At 37.0% G+C, this 16,076-nt stretch overlaps 1 protein-coding gene across 5 annotated transcripts in view; it reads right to left on the minus strand.

The window, feature by feature from the left end:
• LOC149851543 (uncharacterized) overlaps positions 1 to 16,076 on the minus strand; it is a 156,431-nt gene that overhangs the window by 137,381 nt on the left and 2,974 nt on the right. For all 5 annotated transcript variants that reach the window (XM_090001270.1, XM_090001263.1, XM_090001255.1 and 2 more), the window contains exons 3-9: positions 15,149 to 15,826; positions 13,440 to 13,583; positions 13,201 to 13,299; positions 12,964 to 13,089; positions 12,665 to 12,727; positions 11,430 to 11,522; positions 10,532 to 10,642 (exon numbers count right to left, since the gene is read on the minus strand). In XM_090001270.1, coding sequence (XP_089857396.1) covers positions 10,532 to 10,642; positions 11,430 to 11,522; positions 12,665 to 12,727; positions 12,964 to 13,089; positions 13,201 to 13,299; positions 13,440 to 13,583; positions 15,149 to 15,826 — 1,314 coding nt within the window. The remainder of the gene's footprint in view (positions 1 to 10,531; positions 10,643 to 11,429; positions 11,523 to 12,664; positions 12,728 to 12,963; positions 13,090 to 13,200; positions 13,300 to 13,439; positions 13,584 to 15,148; positions 15,827 to 16,076) is intronic.

Genomic DNA, 16,076 nt, shown 5'->3' on the forward strand with positions numbered 1-16,076 from the left:
GAGTCAGACAAGTGATCTGAGTTGGACCTGGCACTTCGAGCCGCTTCCTGAATTGGCAGAAAAGCCAGCCCGACCATCCATAGAGAGTCTGCCTGAGCTTGAGTTGAAGCCCTTACCGGCCTCACTCAAGTATGCCTTCCTAGGCAAGGATCAGACTCTCCCCGTCATTATTTCCGCAGACCTGACTGAAACACAGGAGTGTCAGCTTTTACAGGTCTTGCACGAGCATAAAGAGGCGATTGGATGGTCGGTGGCAGATTTGAAGGGGATAGATCCCTCCTTTTGCATGCATCGGATTATCATGGATGAGGGGGCTAAACCCTCAAGAGAGGCGCAAAGGAGACTAAATCCCCATATGAAGGAGGTGGTAAAGAAGGAGGTAGTCAAATGGTTGGATGCAGGGATCATTTATCCCATCTCCGACAGTCAGTGGGTGAGCCCTACCCAGGTTGTCCCCAAGAAGTCTGGGCTCACTGTAGAGACGAATGAAAAAGGAGAAAGTGTCCCCATGAGGACTACCACGGGATGGCGAGTATGCATAGATTATAGAAAGTTGAACAGTGCAACTAGGAAGGATCACTTCCCTCTGCCGTTCATCGACCAGATCTTGGAGAAACTCGCGGGCTAGCAGTATTTTTGTTTCCTGGATGGTTATTCAGGATACAACCAGGTGGCCGTTCATCCCGAGGACCAGGAGAAAACGACGTTCACCTGTCCTTATGGCACTTTTGCTTATAGGAGAATGCCATTCGGGCTCTGTAATGCCCCGGCTACATTTCAGCGGTGCATGATGGCGATCTTCTCACATATGATGGATGATGTCCTGGAGATTTTCATGGACGATTTCTCGGTCTATGGCTCTTCATTTGACGATTGTCTCCAAAAGTTATCTCGTGTGCTTCAACGTTGTAGGGAGACAAATCTAATTCTTAGTTGGGAAAAGAGTCATTTCATGGTGAGACAAGGGATTGTTCTTGGACATATTGTGTCTGAGAAAGGAATCGAGGTTGATAAGGCCAAAGTAGAGACCATTGCTAGATTAGCTCCACCGACCTCTGTGCGGCAGGTGCGATCATTTCTAGGGCACGCAGGTTTTTATAGAAGGTTCATTAAGGACTTTAGCCAGATTTCTCGACCGTTGTGCAACCTGCTAACGAAAGATCAGTCGTTTGTGTTTGATGATGCCTGTCTGAAGGCATTCTTGGCCCTGAAGGAAGCTCTGACTACTGCTCCTATTCTTCGATCTCCTGAGTGGTCAGTGCCATTTGAGATTATGTGTGACGCGTCAGATTACGCGGTTGGAGCGATTCTCGGTCAGAAGATTGAGCGACGATCTCATGTGATTTATTATGCTAGTAGGACTCTCTCTGATGCGCAAATACATTATACCACCACAGAGAAGGAATTACTAGCCGTAGTTTTTGCTCTTGAGAAGTTTCGATCATATTTGTTAGGCTCCAAGGTCATCATTTACTCAGATCATGCAGCATTGCGATATTTGATGAGTAAAAATGATGCCAAACCGCGTCTCATTCGATGGATCCTTCTGTTACAAGAATTTGATCTCGAGATTCGAGATAAGAGTGGATGTGAGAATCTTGTAGCAGATCATTTATCCAGACTGACAGTGGAGACATCCACTGATCAGGGGCAGATTGATGATTCATTTCCGGATGAGCAGCTCTTTCATGTCAAGCGTTTGCCTTGGTTCGCGCATATTATCAACTTTTTGGTGACTGGAGAGTACCCTTCGCACTGGAACCGCAATGAGAGAGATCAATTTTTCTCGCAGGTAAAGCACTATTTTTGGGAGGAACCAGAATTGTTTCGATTATGCCCGGATCAGATGATTCGGAGGTGTGTTCCTGAGGAGGAGTATGACTCTATTCTATCATTTTGTCATTCCTTGGCTTGTGGAGGTCATTTTTCTAGTCGAAAGACAGCCGCAAAGGTCCTCCAGTCAGGATTTTGGTGGCCGACATTGCATAGAGATGCTCACGATTTTTGTAGGAGGTGCTTGCGCTGTCAGCAGACGGGACGCATCGCCAAGCGTGATATGATGCCCCTCCTTCCTATTTTGATTGTTGAGATTTTTGATGTGTGGGGCATTGATTTTATGGGTCCTTTCCCGCCTTCGTTCGGATTTATTTATATTCTAGTGGCGGTTGATTATGTCTCCAAATGGGTCGAGGCCGTGGCCACCCGAACCAATGATCATAAGGAGGTGCTCCGATTTATCAAGCATAACATTTTTAGTCGGTTCGGAGTCCCTAGAGCGATCATTAGTGATGGTGGTACGCACTTTCGTAATGTACAAGTAGCTTCCTTACTTAGGAAATACTCGGTACATCATCGGATTGCCACACCCTACCACCCACAGACTAGTGGCCAAGTCGAGGTCTCCAATAGGGAGATCAAGCGGATTCTTGAAAAAACAGTCCGGCCAGACCGCAAGGACTGGTCTCAGCGCCTTGATGATGCCCTTTGGGCCTATAGGACTGCTTTCAAGACTCCGATTGGCATGTCCTCATACCGATTGGTTTTTGGGAAACCATGCCACCTTCCTGTTGAATTGGAGCATAGGGCATATTGGGCTATCAAGAAGTTCAATTTTGATATGGCCCAAGCTTGCGCTGAGAGGAAGTTGCAGTTGAGTGAGCTTGAGGAGTTGCGCAATGAAGCCTACGAGAGTGCCAAAATATACAAGGCTCGAACCAAGCATTTCCATGATCAACATATTGTGAGGAAGCAGTTCGAGCCCGGTCAAAAGGTGTGGCTTTATCATTCACGTCTCCATCTTTTTCCAGGGAAGCTGAAGTCCAGATGGGATGGACCATTCATAGTCCATAGAGTTTTTCCACATGGAGCGGTAGATCTTTTGGACCCTCGAACGGGTAGCATTTTCAAAGTTAATGGGCAGCGACTGAAGCCCTACATTTCTGATATGGTGGTGCAGCAAGACATTGAGGCTATTAACCTCGTGGATGCATGAGGGGGAGCACAGGTTTGTATGTTGTATTTTTAGTAGGATCTAGTAAATATCATAGATGGTTTTTCGTTATTTTGCTTTGATTTCTTGTATCTCATGAGTATATTGTTAGATCAGGTAACCATTCTTGTGCATTCGTAGGACATGCATTTATATGTTAGGTGACTTCTACTCTTTTCTCCCGATTATCTTGTTTTCATATGCAGTCCCTTAGTTTCATATAAGCATGGGGGAGTGTCACTGAGGACAGTGTCATTCAAGCATGGGGGAGGGTGTAGTTTGCAAACCTAAACTTTTCATGTCTTTGTACTTGCAATTTTTTTTTGTCAACTCATTAAAATTAGGCTTTTAGGGAATGAGTTTGAACTTATATGACTGCTTTGCAACATCAAACGTTTTTAGAGAATTTTTAAGCCCCACGAAAAACTTTTTCTAACACGAATCTAGAAAACCATGGTTATTTATGTGGATTTCAAAGAAATGATTATGAATGCATGTTAGAGTTTATTTTGAATCATAAGTATGAATATGCACAGTTTTTTTTTTTTTTTTTTAAAACTAAGCAAATGAACAACGTTGCAAAAGAGCTCAAAAAGTGAAACGAGCATACGTTTAGTTGTTTGATATCTTCGTACTCCCTAGTAGCTGGGCTTAGACACAAGTTGAAGTGTTTGAGTCCAGGGTGAAAAGGATAACGAAGGAAGTCAATTCTTTGTCTACGTTGATATCTGTGGCCTATTTTGTTCGAGCAAGTAGAGCCTGAGGGGTGTTTACACCTGGTGCCCTAAAGCCATCTGGTTTGGGAGTCATCGGCCCGAAAGCTCGTTACATGGACTTTATAGAGAGCCTAATAGATACTGACATTGCACATGACAGAGAAGTAGACTATACGTAAACTATAGAAAAATTGAAGGTCTAGTGACTCGAGCAATTAAGTCAGAGGGATACTTTGTATCTGGTGCCCTAAGGTCGTCTGGCCTGGGAGTCACTGACCCAAAGCTCGCTACACGGGTCACAAAAACTGGAAATTGGGTATAGTGCTCGGGGGAAAAAAATTTGAAAAATGTAGAAAATTAAAAAAAAAAAAAAAAAACGTAAAAGAGAAAAAGTTCATTGCTTAAAAGCAAATATTGAGAAAACCTGTGCAGAACACATATGAGTGAGGATAAGTAAATAATGATATGTATGTATTTGAATTTCTGAGGATGAAACATAAATGATTATGTTATTTAGAAAAGTGAAAGAAAATATTTTATTCTGTGGTGGCAAGTAGAAGACTCTAATCCTGTTTTGATGTTGCAATGGCATGAAATATTTGTGGAAACGAACTCCTTAACTGCCTAATGCTTTGTGTTTTAAAATTCTTATACATACTTGACACAGATGTTTGTGGGTAGCATCAATGCAAACCCTCACGAGACCTTACTCGTCCACTGGGGTAACTCAGGGGTTGAAAGGGCTTGTTGCATATGCTAAATGCAACCGTGATTCCTACGAAAGTGAGTTCGGTTTTTATTGTGTCTAGTTTAGTATTTTTGCTTTTGCTTCAGTTTGCTTGAGGACTAGCAAACGATAAGCATGGGGGTATTTGATCATGCATAATATTTGCATTTTATTAATCATTATTTATGCATGATCCGTGTTAAAATCGCTCTAAAAAACTCATTTTTATTGTTAGTTCTGAGAAATCGCATTGAATCAAATTTTAGCAGAAAATCGAGTTTTCAACGTTTTCTCTACGGTTTTAGTATTTTTATTAGATTTAGATTTTATTAAGGGTAGTTTAGTTAGCTTAGGTTTGTATTAGCTAATTTGTAATTTTTAATTAGTTTAGGAAGTTTTCTTTTTAGACAATAAAATAGGTTTTACTAAAGTGGGTCTTTTTGAAAACTATTGAAAAGTGTGGGACTGGTTTTGAAAAATTTGCTTTACCCTAATTTAATATTATAAGTAGTCTTCTACAGCAGAAAAAAGAGGGTCTCTCACTTTGGAATTCACGCAGCCCACTTTGAAGCTCTCTCTCTCTCTCTCTCTCTCTCTCTCTCTCTCTCTCTCTCTCTCTCTCTCCACCATCCAGTTCGTAGTCTCTTCTATTTTTCCAGCACACAAAAAGGCAGCGTGTTGATTTCATGGGGAGAGACCACTCTCTTCGCAACCACTCCAGCCGGGCCACTCGGTAATCCTTTCTTCTGCTCCCCTCTCTTTTCACGTATTTGAGTTCAGTTCATTATTGTCTTTGCTGGTACCATAGGCTCTATGTTTTGTTGGTTCATAGGTTCTGCATTTATTTTGTTCTGTTGAGATTCAACGTTGTGTTTATTTAGTGTGTTTAGTCTATTCAATCATACGTTAACAGTCTATGTGTTTTGATGGATCAACATGTTTTCAGCAAGAGTTAGTCGTCAGTCATTAGAATATTAGTAATTGGCATAATGTTGAGTTGTTAGTCGGTGTGCATATAATTATCAGTTGAAATAAATATTTTATTTATCAGCAATTTTTATGCAATCAGCGTTTTTATAGATTAGTGTTCTTCATTAGCGTCAGGTTTTACAATAGTTAATTAGATCTGTTAATTGCTTAGGTTATCAATCTTTATTCAGTCGGTTTGATGCACCAGCGTTTTGGTTTATTCAACAGCATAGTCGTTGGTTAGAAATTAATGTTAGTCGTTTTTTTTTTGGGTAATATTATATTGTTTGAGTTGGTTATTTCAACACTTCCTTTTAACCTTATATCGTGTGTTCCTTAGTTTTGTCACTCAGCACATAGAAGTCTATGTTTCTAACTAGTTTTCCTATTACATAGTATAGTATAGTCTAATGTCTTTAGCCGTGAGTCCATTGTAGTGTAGTATTAGTTAATCTTTGTCTTCTAAACTGTCATGTGGACTATGCTTTCCTTTTCAGCAATTAGTTTAGTGCTATTCCTATTTGAATGTCATTAACTTAGTTTAATTAGGGTAATTAGCTTAGGCTAATTTAAGGTAGCTGATTCTTGTTTTCATTCAAGTAAGTAGTTAGTGATTAATAATATTACATAGCTAGTCGTAGTTTCAGATTTAGCATCCGTACAACAAGTTTTATTTTGTTGATTGATAGCCATTAGTCTTGCATATAGTTTAGTAATGTGTTAATTAACGCTTGCCAGCCGATTCACATTGTTTTCTCGTAAATTTTGTTGCTTAAGTCCTGCTTACTTTTAATAGCTTGTTGATATTAGATTAATGGATTGATTGGATTAATTTTTGAGTTCAGTGGAGTACTTTCTTAATCGGTGTTAGTTTACTTTAGTTTCTTGAATTCTCGATTTCTTGAATTAGCTAGATGTTAGTCATTAGTTGGTTAGATGTTGAATTCTTGATTAATTAGTAAATTGTTATGCTATTTCGTCAATTAGTATAGGTTGTTACAAGTTAGTTCGTAGTTAGTTCATGTTTAGTTTAGTTTAGTTAATTCAAATCGTGCTTTTGCTGAATATTTTTAATCATTAGCTATTAATTTCTTGTATAGTTTTCGTAGTACTGCTTGTGTTTTATTTTTGTGTTTTGCAGGGAAGCGCTGGGACGTGCGATAGAAGCGATTTTGACCCTCAGAAAGGTCCTCAGAGAGCCCTCAGAGAAGCAAAAGTGCAAGAAAACATACATTACTTCAAGAAGGGACAAGAAGACTCGAAGCACTGAAGCCTTTCTTTTCTTTTTAGATTAGGGTTTTATTTTATTTTATTAATTGGGTCTGTAATAAAACCATTTATTTATTTTGTTTAAGCCCTCTGCGTAGGGCCGTACTCTCGTAGTTAATTATTTAATTAATTCTTTTTATTTTGGCAATAAAGAGTAGTTAGATTGTGTGTTTGAATACGAAGTATTTTCCGTTCCCTGAGATCGACCCGGACTCCACCACTTGTGCGAGCCGGTTTTTATATTTTTGGTGTCTGGCTTTCACTGGATTTTCATTAAAAATATTGTTTTAAAAAGGGTTTTCATAAAACTCACACCAATTATGGTAAAGGACATGCTGCAGTTTTGCAGATATAGGGGCAGTTCAATAGTACATTTGGCATGAGACCACCATAAGCAAAAGGGCCTATAGATTTGTACTTCCGAAATGACCTAGCAGAGAAAGAAACGCAAGCAAACAAACAAACCACGTTAGAGAATCGCTTCAAAAAAGAAGAAACGAAAACAGTGTGCGAGTACATTAGTAGGTATGTTTATGATGGTGGAATACTTTTTACTACAGCAAAGTTGCCTTCATTTTCCAGTATGATTGAAGCTATAGGCTAATTTGGACCAAGGATAAAGCCTCCATCATATCATGAGCTGCGAGAACCACTTTTGAATAAAGAAATAAAGAAAACAAAAGAGTTTTTGAACCAATACAAAGTGCATTAGTCCAAATATGAATGCAGCATAATATCAGATGGTACTGATACAAAAGATCATACACTCATTAATTTTTTAGTTAATTTCCCTTTGGGAACAATGTTTTTTAAATTGGTTGATGCATCAAATGAAGTAAAAGATGCAAATTTACTTTTTACATTGTTGAATGATATTGTTGAAGAAGTTGGAGAGGAGAATATGGTTCAAGTTGTTACCGATAATGCCTCCAACTACATCAAAGTGGGTAAGTTGTTGATGGATAAGAAAAGACATCATTTTGTACTCCTTGTGTTGCACATGGTATAGATATGATATTAGAAGATATAAGAGAATTAAAAGAGTTGAAGAACATTTTTTAAAAAGCAAGGCAATTGGTAGTATTCATGTACAAATATACTCAAGTGTTGAGCACGATGAAAGCACACACACAAAAGGACTTACATAGGCTTGCAATGACGAGATTTGCTACTAGATTTTTTACTCTAAAAAGCATATATAATTGCAAAAAAAGCCTAAGGTCCATGTTTATTGGAGATGATTGGGCAAAAAGTAATTTATCAAAAACATCAGTTGGTAAAAGATGTGAAAGCATGATTTTGAGTTCAAAATTTTGGGAGTAAGTGAGTTGTGCTTTAAAAATAATGGCCCATTTGATTGACGTACTTCGATTGGTTGATAGCGATAAAAAGCCTACTATGAGTTACATCTACAAGAAAATAGATTGTGCAAAGGAACATATCAAGGTACAAGTTAATCTTTTTGTATTTTACTAATTGTAAATTTTGTTTTTAAATTTGAACTTAGTTTTTATACTTATTAGGTAAATTTGAGCGATGAGGAAGAAAGATATGGCTCGATTTGAGAGATAATCGATAAAAGATTAAGCAATCAATTGCACAAACCTTTGTATGCAGCAAGCTTATATTTGAATCCAGATATATATTATGAGTATGAAAATATCAAATTCAATGAGGAAATAAAAGATGGCTTATATGATTGCATCAACTGTCTTGTTCGAAGCGAAGCAGATCAAGAAGCACTAGTAGACCAACTTATAAGATATAGAATTGCTAGTGACCCTTTCGAGATGGACTTAGTAAAGAAAAAGAGAAATGGGCAAACGCCAGATAAGATGATTACATTTTATATAACTCGCTTTACATTATTTTTATAACTCATATATTTTATTTACATCTAATTTGATTTTTTTAGTGGATTGGTGGATTTCTTTTGCCATTGGTTGTCTCCAGCTCCAAACCTTTGTTGTTCGAGTCTTAAGCCTCACATGCAGTATATCCAGTTGTGAATGTAGCCGAAGTACTTTTGAAGCATTAAAATAGTATTTACTATTAATTAATAATTATTAAATAATATTTGTCAGTTTGTATACATTTTAACTATAGATTTTTGCATATTCATGCAAAGAAAAGAAATTGAATTATTTAGTTTTTATGCAATATAATCGGAGATTGAAGCGAAAGAGGAGTGAATGAACAAAGGAGATCTCGACCCCATCGTCTTAAGAGAAGTCGATGATAACGATTTGTGGCCAAGTGAAGATGAGGCAGTCTTTGAAGATGACATGCCACTTACATGGGATCTTGTTGCCAAGGCATCCGGAGTGTCAAGGCATAGGGCAGTGGTAAGAATGTGTGTTGCTAAAGACCTAAGAAATAAAAGGTATGACAAAGGAAAGAAGATGGTGAGGGTGGAAGAAGAAGAGGAAGAAGTTGAAGAAGAGCAATATATCGATGAATATGATGATGATGTTCATCATCTAAGGATTAAATTCAAGTTGTAATTGTAAAGTTATTATATAAGCTTATTGAGGTTCTTTGACTATTTTAGACTTTAATACAATTATAGTGTTGTATGTCTTTAAATTTGCAAATATATTTAAATGTGCTACATATTTGTCACCTTTGACATCTAAGTTGCTTGCTTCATTTCTTTCTTACTTAGTTAAGTTAGTTATGTGTATGTAAACTTGTTGAATATTTGTATGCTTATATTTGTATTTGGTAGTCAATTGGTTATGTTTTTGTTGTATTTTATTTTACATTTTTCGATGGCGCCTTCATGAGATGATCCTGCATGGCAATACTACACAAGCTTTGATAATTATGGGTTAAGCTTCAAATGTGTGTTGTGATTATATTATTAGAGGTGGACTGCTTAGATTTAAACAACATATTGCAGGTCTACGTCAATATGTACATCAATGTGATTCTCCATCCATTCCTGCCACTTTTCATGCTAATGCTATTGCTGAACTAAAAGCAATTCAAAGAAGAAGAATATTGCAACAATGCAATGAAGAAGGACTTCCAACCATTGTTCCAGATTTTGATGATGATGAGATGACCCACTTGCCAAAAAAAAGGCCCAACATAAAGAGATCATCGAGCCGCAATTGGATGCAGAACTGATTGTTGATTGATTTTATGTTGTATACATGTTTGTTATTAATTTTAGTAGTTTGTTTACATATTTTGTATATTTTTTTATTTGGGGTACCGCCTAGGCACAGCCTAGGCCTTTTTAGGGCCTCACCGCCTAGGCTCCGCCTAGCGCCTATGACAACTAAGGTGGGGCATCCTCTTGGGGGTGGAGGTGATAAAAAGATGTGGTTTTTTCTATGAGGATCATGATGTGGAATGCTCGCAGGTTGTGTGGGTGAGAAAAACAACTATCACTATCAAGTTTAATTGCTTAAAAAAAATGAACATGGTTTGCATTCAAAAAACGAATATGTCAGTGATGGAGAGATCATTTATAGACGAGCTTTGGCGGCATTGTAATTTTGTTACTCGTCCGTCGGTCCAGGAGCATCTTGATGGCTTGGCAAGAGGGCTTGGTCGGTAGCGTTGTTCACATTGGATGCCTATCCATATCCGTACTCTTCTCGCCTCCGAGTACAGAAACGGAGTTGCTCCTAACAACGATATATGAGTGTAGGCAGAGAATAAGAACACTGGCAGAACTGATCATGGGTAGGATAACGTCATAAATAGAAAAGGCATATGCAACCACACTCATTATAAATTTCTCAGACATGTTGCTAGAAAGAGCTGCAATTTCTTCTCTAGCAAGAAGCTCATCCTATTTAACTTGAGAAAAATACCAAAGCCAAGAGATACAAGGAAATCCAGAAATACCGTTTTGAATGTAACCAGAGTTTCATCCTGTAAACTAAGGGATCTAAGCATATCTTGCAGGTTCCTACAAGTTTCCAACAAGAAATGTTTAATTTGAAGATTTCCTTCAATCTGAAATAACAAAAAATAAAGAAAAGTTAGAATTGTTTTAAAAAAATAAATTAGGAAAAGATTAACAAAATAAAATTAAATCACATGAAGTACTATGAATAAAAGCATTATTGCTAGAAAAACAAGAATTCGAAGAAAAAGTTTCTAGTTCACAATATTCACACATATGAATTCAATTTGCACATCAAACAGCATCAACACTGGAAAAAAGATTTCTAGCACACAGTGTTTGGGGACATGGACGTACCATTCAGTTAAAGCATGATACACAGCAAAAAGGTTAACTTTCATCAAGTAAAACTTAACCAAAAAAAAACAAAAAGAAAAAATAAACCGTGCAGAATCCTTCTCCAAAAAACAGAGAACCATAAAGAATCAAATGCCTTCATGAAACAGATCATCCAGTACCTCACATTTCAAAATTTTAGTATGCCATCTACAATAAAAAGTCACCAAAAAGCACAAAAACCTGGCTAAGAAACCTCGCACAGTTAAGAGGACAGGGTTAGAGTTTTCAGATAAACTAACTCCATAAACTGTCACTTATAGAGTCGCACTTATTAATGCTCGCAGTCAATGTATTCAAGAGACCAATCTCAAAGATATAATTCCAGGATCACATACTATAGACAAACCAGATGACACTCACCCAGTGGCCAGGTTGAACAAAGTGATTTGAAGGATTATAAAAGGTCACCAAGATTGAATGTATATTTATTGTTTTGTTTAAAAAAGTTACAAAAAAAAACCATATTAAGACCATCCAAAAACTATCCAAAAATAATACCTGGTAATTTTGGTCTAATTCTTTCAAAGTAGACAGCATGCGTTGAAGCTTTTGTCCAGTAACTCCAGAATTCTTATGGTCAAGAACACGGACCTGAAAATATTAATCCCCAAGATGACATCAATATATCACAGAGACTAAGGGTACGTTTGGCTGCATCTCATGTGATTTGGAATCAAATGTGATTTGAATTCATGTGATTTCAAATCACATATTCCACCATGTGATGTGGAATCACATTAGAGTCACTTCAAATGTGATTTCAAATCACATTCAGTTTCTTATTTGCATGAGATTCCAAATCACATGTTTGGTTATCTGTGCAAATGAAATTCATTCTCTCATTTGCATGAGATTTCAAATCACATGTTTGGTTAGCTCTGCAAATGAGATTCATTCTCTCATCTGCATGAGATTCCAAATCACATTTGAATGCAACCAAACATACCTTAAAGACATAAGGAATATTTTTCCATAATAAAATGCAAAGTGTGTGACCATATAAACTACAAACATAGGGAAGGTTAAAAGACCAGACTAAATGCACTGTATGCGTGTGAGTGCACATGCATGTGTAAGTGTAGATAAAAGAGTCCACAGAGCTAAACATAGGGATGGTCAGAAGAACATACTTTTCTCTAACCAGTAAAAAATAAGCCAATGTTTACATCATATACAAACTCTACCATATTCTGCTTATCAAACAGAAAATGCACTTTCATTTGTTCAGCGAAAAGGACTTCCCATCTCATAAACACAGATTCACTAAACTTATAGCAATCATGATTTGCAACAGAACACAAAATCACCAGAATCTACAAAAAAACTCTTCCTATGAAGCCACAAGACCATTTCAAAAAGCCAACAAACATATCATAGAATGTCGATTGCATGATATCTGTAAAGCAATAAAAGAAGAAAGGTGACAGGGGAAGCAACATTCTCTGTGACGTGAATATACATGGTGAAACAAAGTGGAGGAGCAGCACCCCAAGGGATTCCAACTTGGGAGCTCTTGATTAAGATAGTAGGACTCTATGCAGTCAAAATATCTTAAACTAAATACAACAAGGAAACAGTTTGAACCACAAAGAATTCAGTTAAATTCAACAAGGAAACAGTTCGAACAACAAAGAATTCAATTACACAAGAAGCCAAAGACAAAGGTGGGATAGAAAGAGAAGACATGGATAAAATCCATATGGTCCAATCTTCGTAACTTAGCAAACTCTAACCTGCAATGATAGTTTCCCAAACAAGTCCTTGAGATGTTCATTTTTAACCATCCATGAAGATGCCTGCAATAACACTATGTTTAGCACCCAAGATGATGAACATATTAAGATTTTCAAAAAAGAAAAGAAGTGAAATTTGAACACATAAAGCAAAGACAGTAATAGTCTCAGGCAACATAATTATAAAGAGTGCCACAGGAAGAACACTCACATGCAGTCATGCATGCACACACGTGTATACAGCAAGGAGATAGGAAATGTTTCTCAATAGGCAAATGTAGTTTCAAAAACCTACTTACTTGAGATCCCGAAAAATAAATAGATAGCTCTTGCATATAGTCTGCAGTTTGGTCCTTGCTTGCTTTCCACTGGAGCTCCTTGCTTTCCAGAAGCTCTTTATATAATTGGGTGACCTCAAGCTCAAGCTAAAAATTAGACTTATTTAGTTGTATTACTTAAAAAAATCAACATCAAAACGGAAACAATAAATCAATATGAAGATGAAAGTATTGCATCTCTTCACAGAGTCTCATCACCTGGGAGGTCTCCATCAATAAATTCATTATGCTTCTGTCCCCCACTTGCAAAACATTCCCAGAAGAAAATATTATATCCCTTAACTTTTTGTCCATGCTCTGTAAATATGGAAGAATAGAGCAAAGCAAAAGTTTAAAATTTAAATTATTAAGAAAGGTGGAACAGAAGACAAAAAAATATAAGAAAAGGACAAAAACAGCAGCAGGAAGCAAAATAATAACACCAGAGGACAACTTACACATTTATGAAGCAAAAGCCACCGCACTGAGACATTGCAGTTCCTCACCATGGAAAGTAGAGTCTGCATATTTTTTAAGACATATTCTCCATTCAAGGGTACATTTGACTGAATCCCCTCCAATTTTAACAAAAGATCCTTAACCTACACGAGATAGGCATTTAGTTCCAACTAACAAGCCAAGGAATTTAATCAACATTTTAGACAATGGAAAACACAAAATATAAACATGCAGCATTCTTTCGCAGTTTCACCCTAGAAAACGATATGGCCATGCTGCCTTTTCGTTCATATTTTTCTCCAGAACAAGGTAAAAGTTAAGTCTCAAATGAAATCATGTAAAGTGCTAGAATCAACCTCAGAGAAAATAGATACACTGATTTGCAACGATCATACCAACATATGAACATAAATTAAGCACCAGGTGTTGAGTAGGGCCAAAGCAGGTCATATAAATTTGCAGAACAATGTGAAAATCCATAGATAGGCCCCATAATTAAACCATGTGATGAAAACAGCCATGAAAATGGAAAAAAACTTCAAAGCTACAACAATCTTCCATCAACTCTATTCATCCTTAGAAATATGTTGAATGACAAAAGTCTCCATGATCATTCTACGATTACCAAACTGCATTGAAATTTATACTAAGCATGTGTTTAAGGTTGAAACTGAATGATCTTGAGTTTGTTGTTCAAGATGTTCGGAACTAATATTTGGAAAAGGAACTGGATGGAAAAGATGGTAAGATTTTCACTGACACCACTATGTTGTATGAAAATCAGGCATTTACTACCACATTGTTGGATTGCATTTTCTGGCTGGTATATACTCCTAAAAAGAAATATATTTACAGCTAAAACAAATATCAGGATCACTTGCTTATTTCATTCCCAATGTTCCAGACATCCTTTCGCTATACGATCAGCCTAATATCATCATATAGATCATCTGCCACCAATAAAAGAGACACAATCAATTTTACTAGTTGAAATCCAAACACTCTGCAAGGGGTCCCATAACAGATACTTTAGTTCTTCTCAGTACACCTCAAAAACTAATTATCTACGTAAGAAACCTGATTACTAATTATAGTGTAAGACAGAAACAATTCGCTCTGATAGTCCTGACTTTTGTTATCATGGAGAAACAGTACATTTTAGATTTCCATATTAAAAAAAATGAATTGGAAACTACTACCAGTAATTCCCACAATTTTCAATAATGCATTAAAAATACATATTTCAGAAGAAAAACTTTCGTTAACACTGCCAACCAGAAACCTAATTACAATTAAACTGTCACAAACAAATCCATGAGACCAAACCAACTCCATGTATCACACACAAACTGAAGAAAGAGCAGAATTAATAAAACAAAAAACTATCATGGAGATCCTGAGATAGGAAAATAGCCACATAATTCTTCATGTTGCAGATACATAAATTCTGACAATGAAAGAATTAAACAAGAATGAGTTAAAAAGTGTCATAGAGCTCCATCAAATAAGCTTTCATAAAAAGCATACGGTAATAGTCAGGCTATGCAGTTATTCAGCAAGTCAAAAAGAGATACTTCCTTAAGAGTAGTTAAAATTAAATGGAAAACATAATTACCACATACAGGATTGCAGGCCTATATAATGCAAAGAAAGAAATATCTTTTAAACAATTAATACGCCTACAATTTATCCATACTATCGTACCAACCTTCATGTAGTGAAATTTGCTGAGATCATGAACCAAGGTTGGAGACAGACATGAGGACAAAAACGTTTTGGCTGCTTTGTATCTGTACCATGTCAAGGACAAGTCTGCCATAAAATACACAAATATAGGAATTACCCAACAATCTTTGAAGAACCGATCAATAAGCTCTCTCATCACAACTCCATTTTGGAGAAACTCCGGGGAATAGAATAGCAAAATACAGAGATAGCTGGCCTGAGATGCTAACGCAACGGTCCGATGCTCTGGTTCTGGATAATGGCAGAGCCTATCATAGAGATCATTATTTAGCAAGCAAGAGATAACAGCATCTACAACTTTTTTGGGCAAAGGGAATCTTGCAAAAAGATCCTCTGGGCTTTGGATTAAAATCATGGTTGAATTTAGGGAACATGAATGGGTTGGAAGCACTGATGGAAGAGGTGACCAAATTATAGTGGGGTATTCCCGGCACAACAAGCATATATGGTTGATATTAGGAACATCAAAGCCATGATAGCGTGCATATGCGACTAGCAGCTTTTCCCGCAATGAACCAGCCATGCACTGTTCTAATAGTAGCTGCAAGCATCCAAACAGGGAAAGTGATTCTGAGAGCAACTGCAGATCATTCTTATCCTCCATGATGCCCTCCAAAGTGCTTCTTACAAATGCACCTTCCTGCCAAATGTTGTTGAATTAAGCATCTGTATGAACAGAATTATAATGTTGAAAATTTTAAAAAAAATAGCACACAACAGAAACATATGGCACACAATGACTCTCAACAATTCATTATATTCTTCTCTCAAAGTGAGATAAAGTGCAGTGTGTAATTTATTCTTTTAGAATGAGAAAAACATAACTTTTTCAGCTAAACTTCTTTTCACGTGGAACCACGACTAGGGTCTGAGACACCTACCCGACCTCC

The sequence above is a fragment of the Nuphar pumila genome, chromosome 1 (genome assembly GCF_984573655.1).
Source record: "Nuphar pumila chromosome 1, dmNupPumi1.hap1.1, whole genome shotgun sequence".
Taxonomy (NCBI): domain Eukaryota; kingdom Viridiplantae; phylum Streptophyta; class Magnoliopsida; order Nymphaeales; family Nymphaeaceae; genus Nuphar; species Nuphar pumila.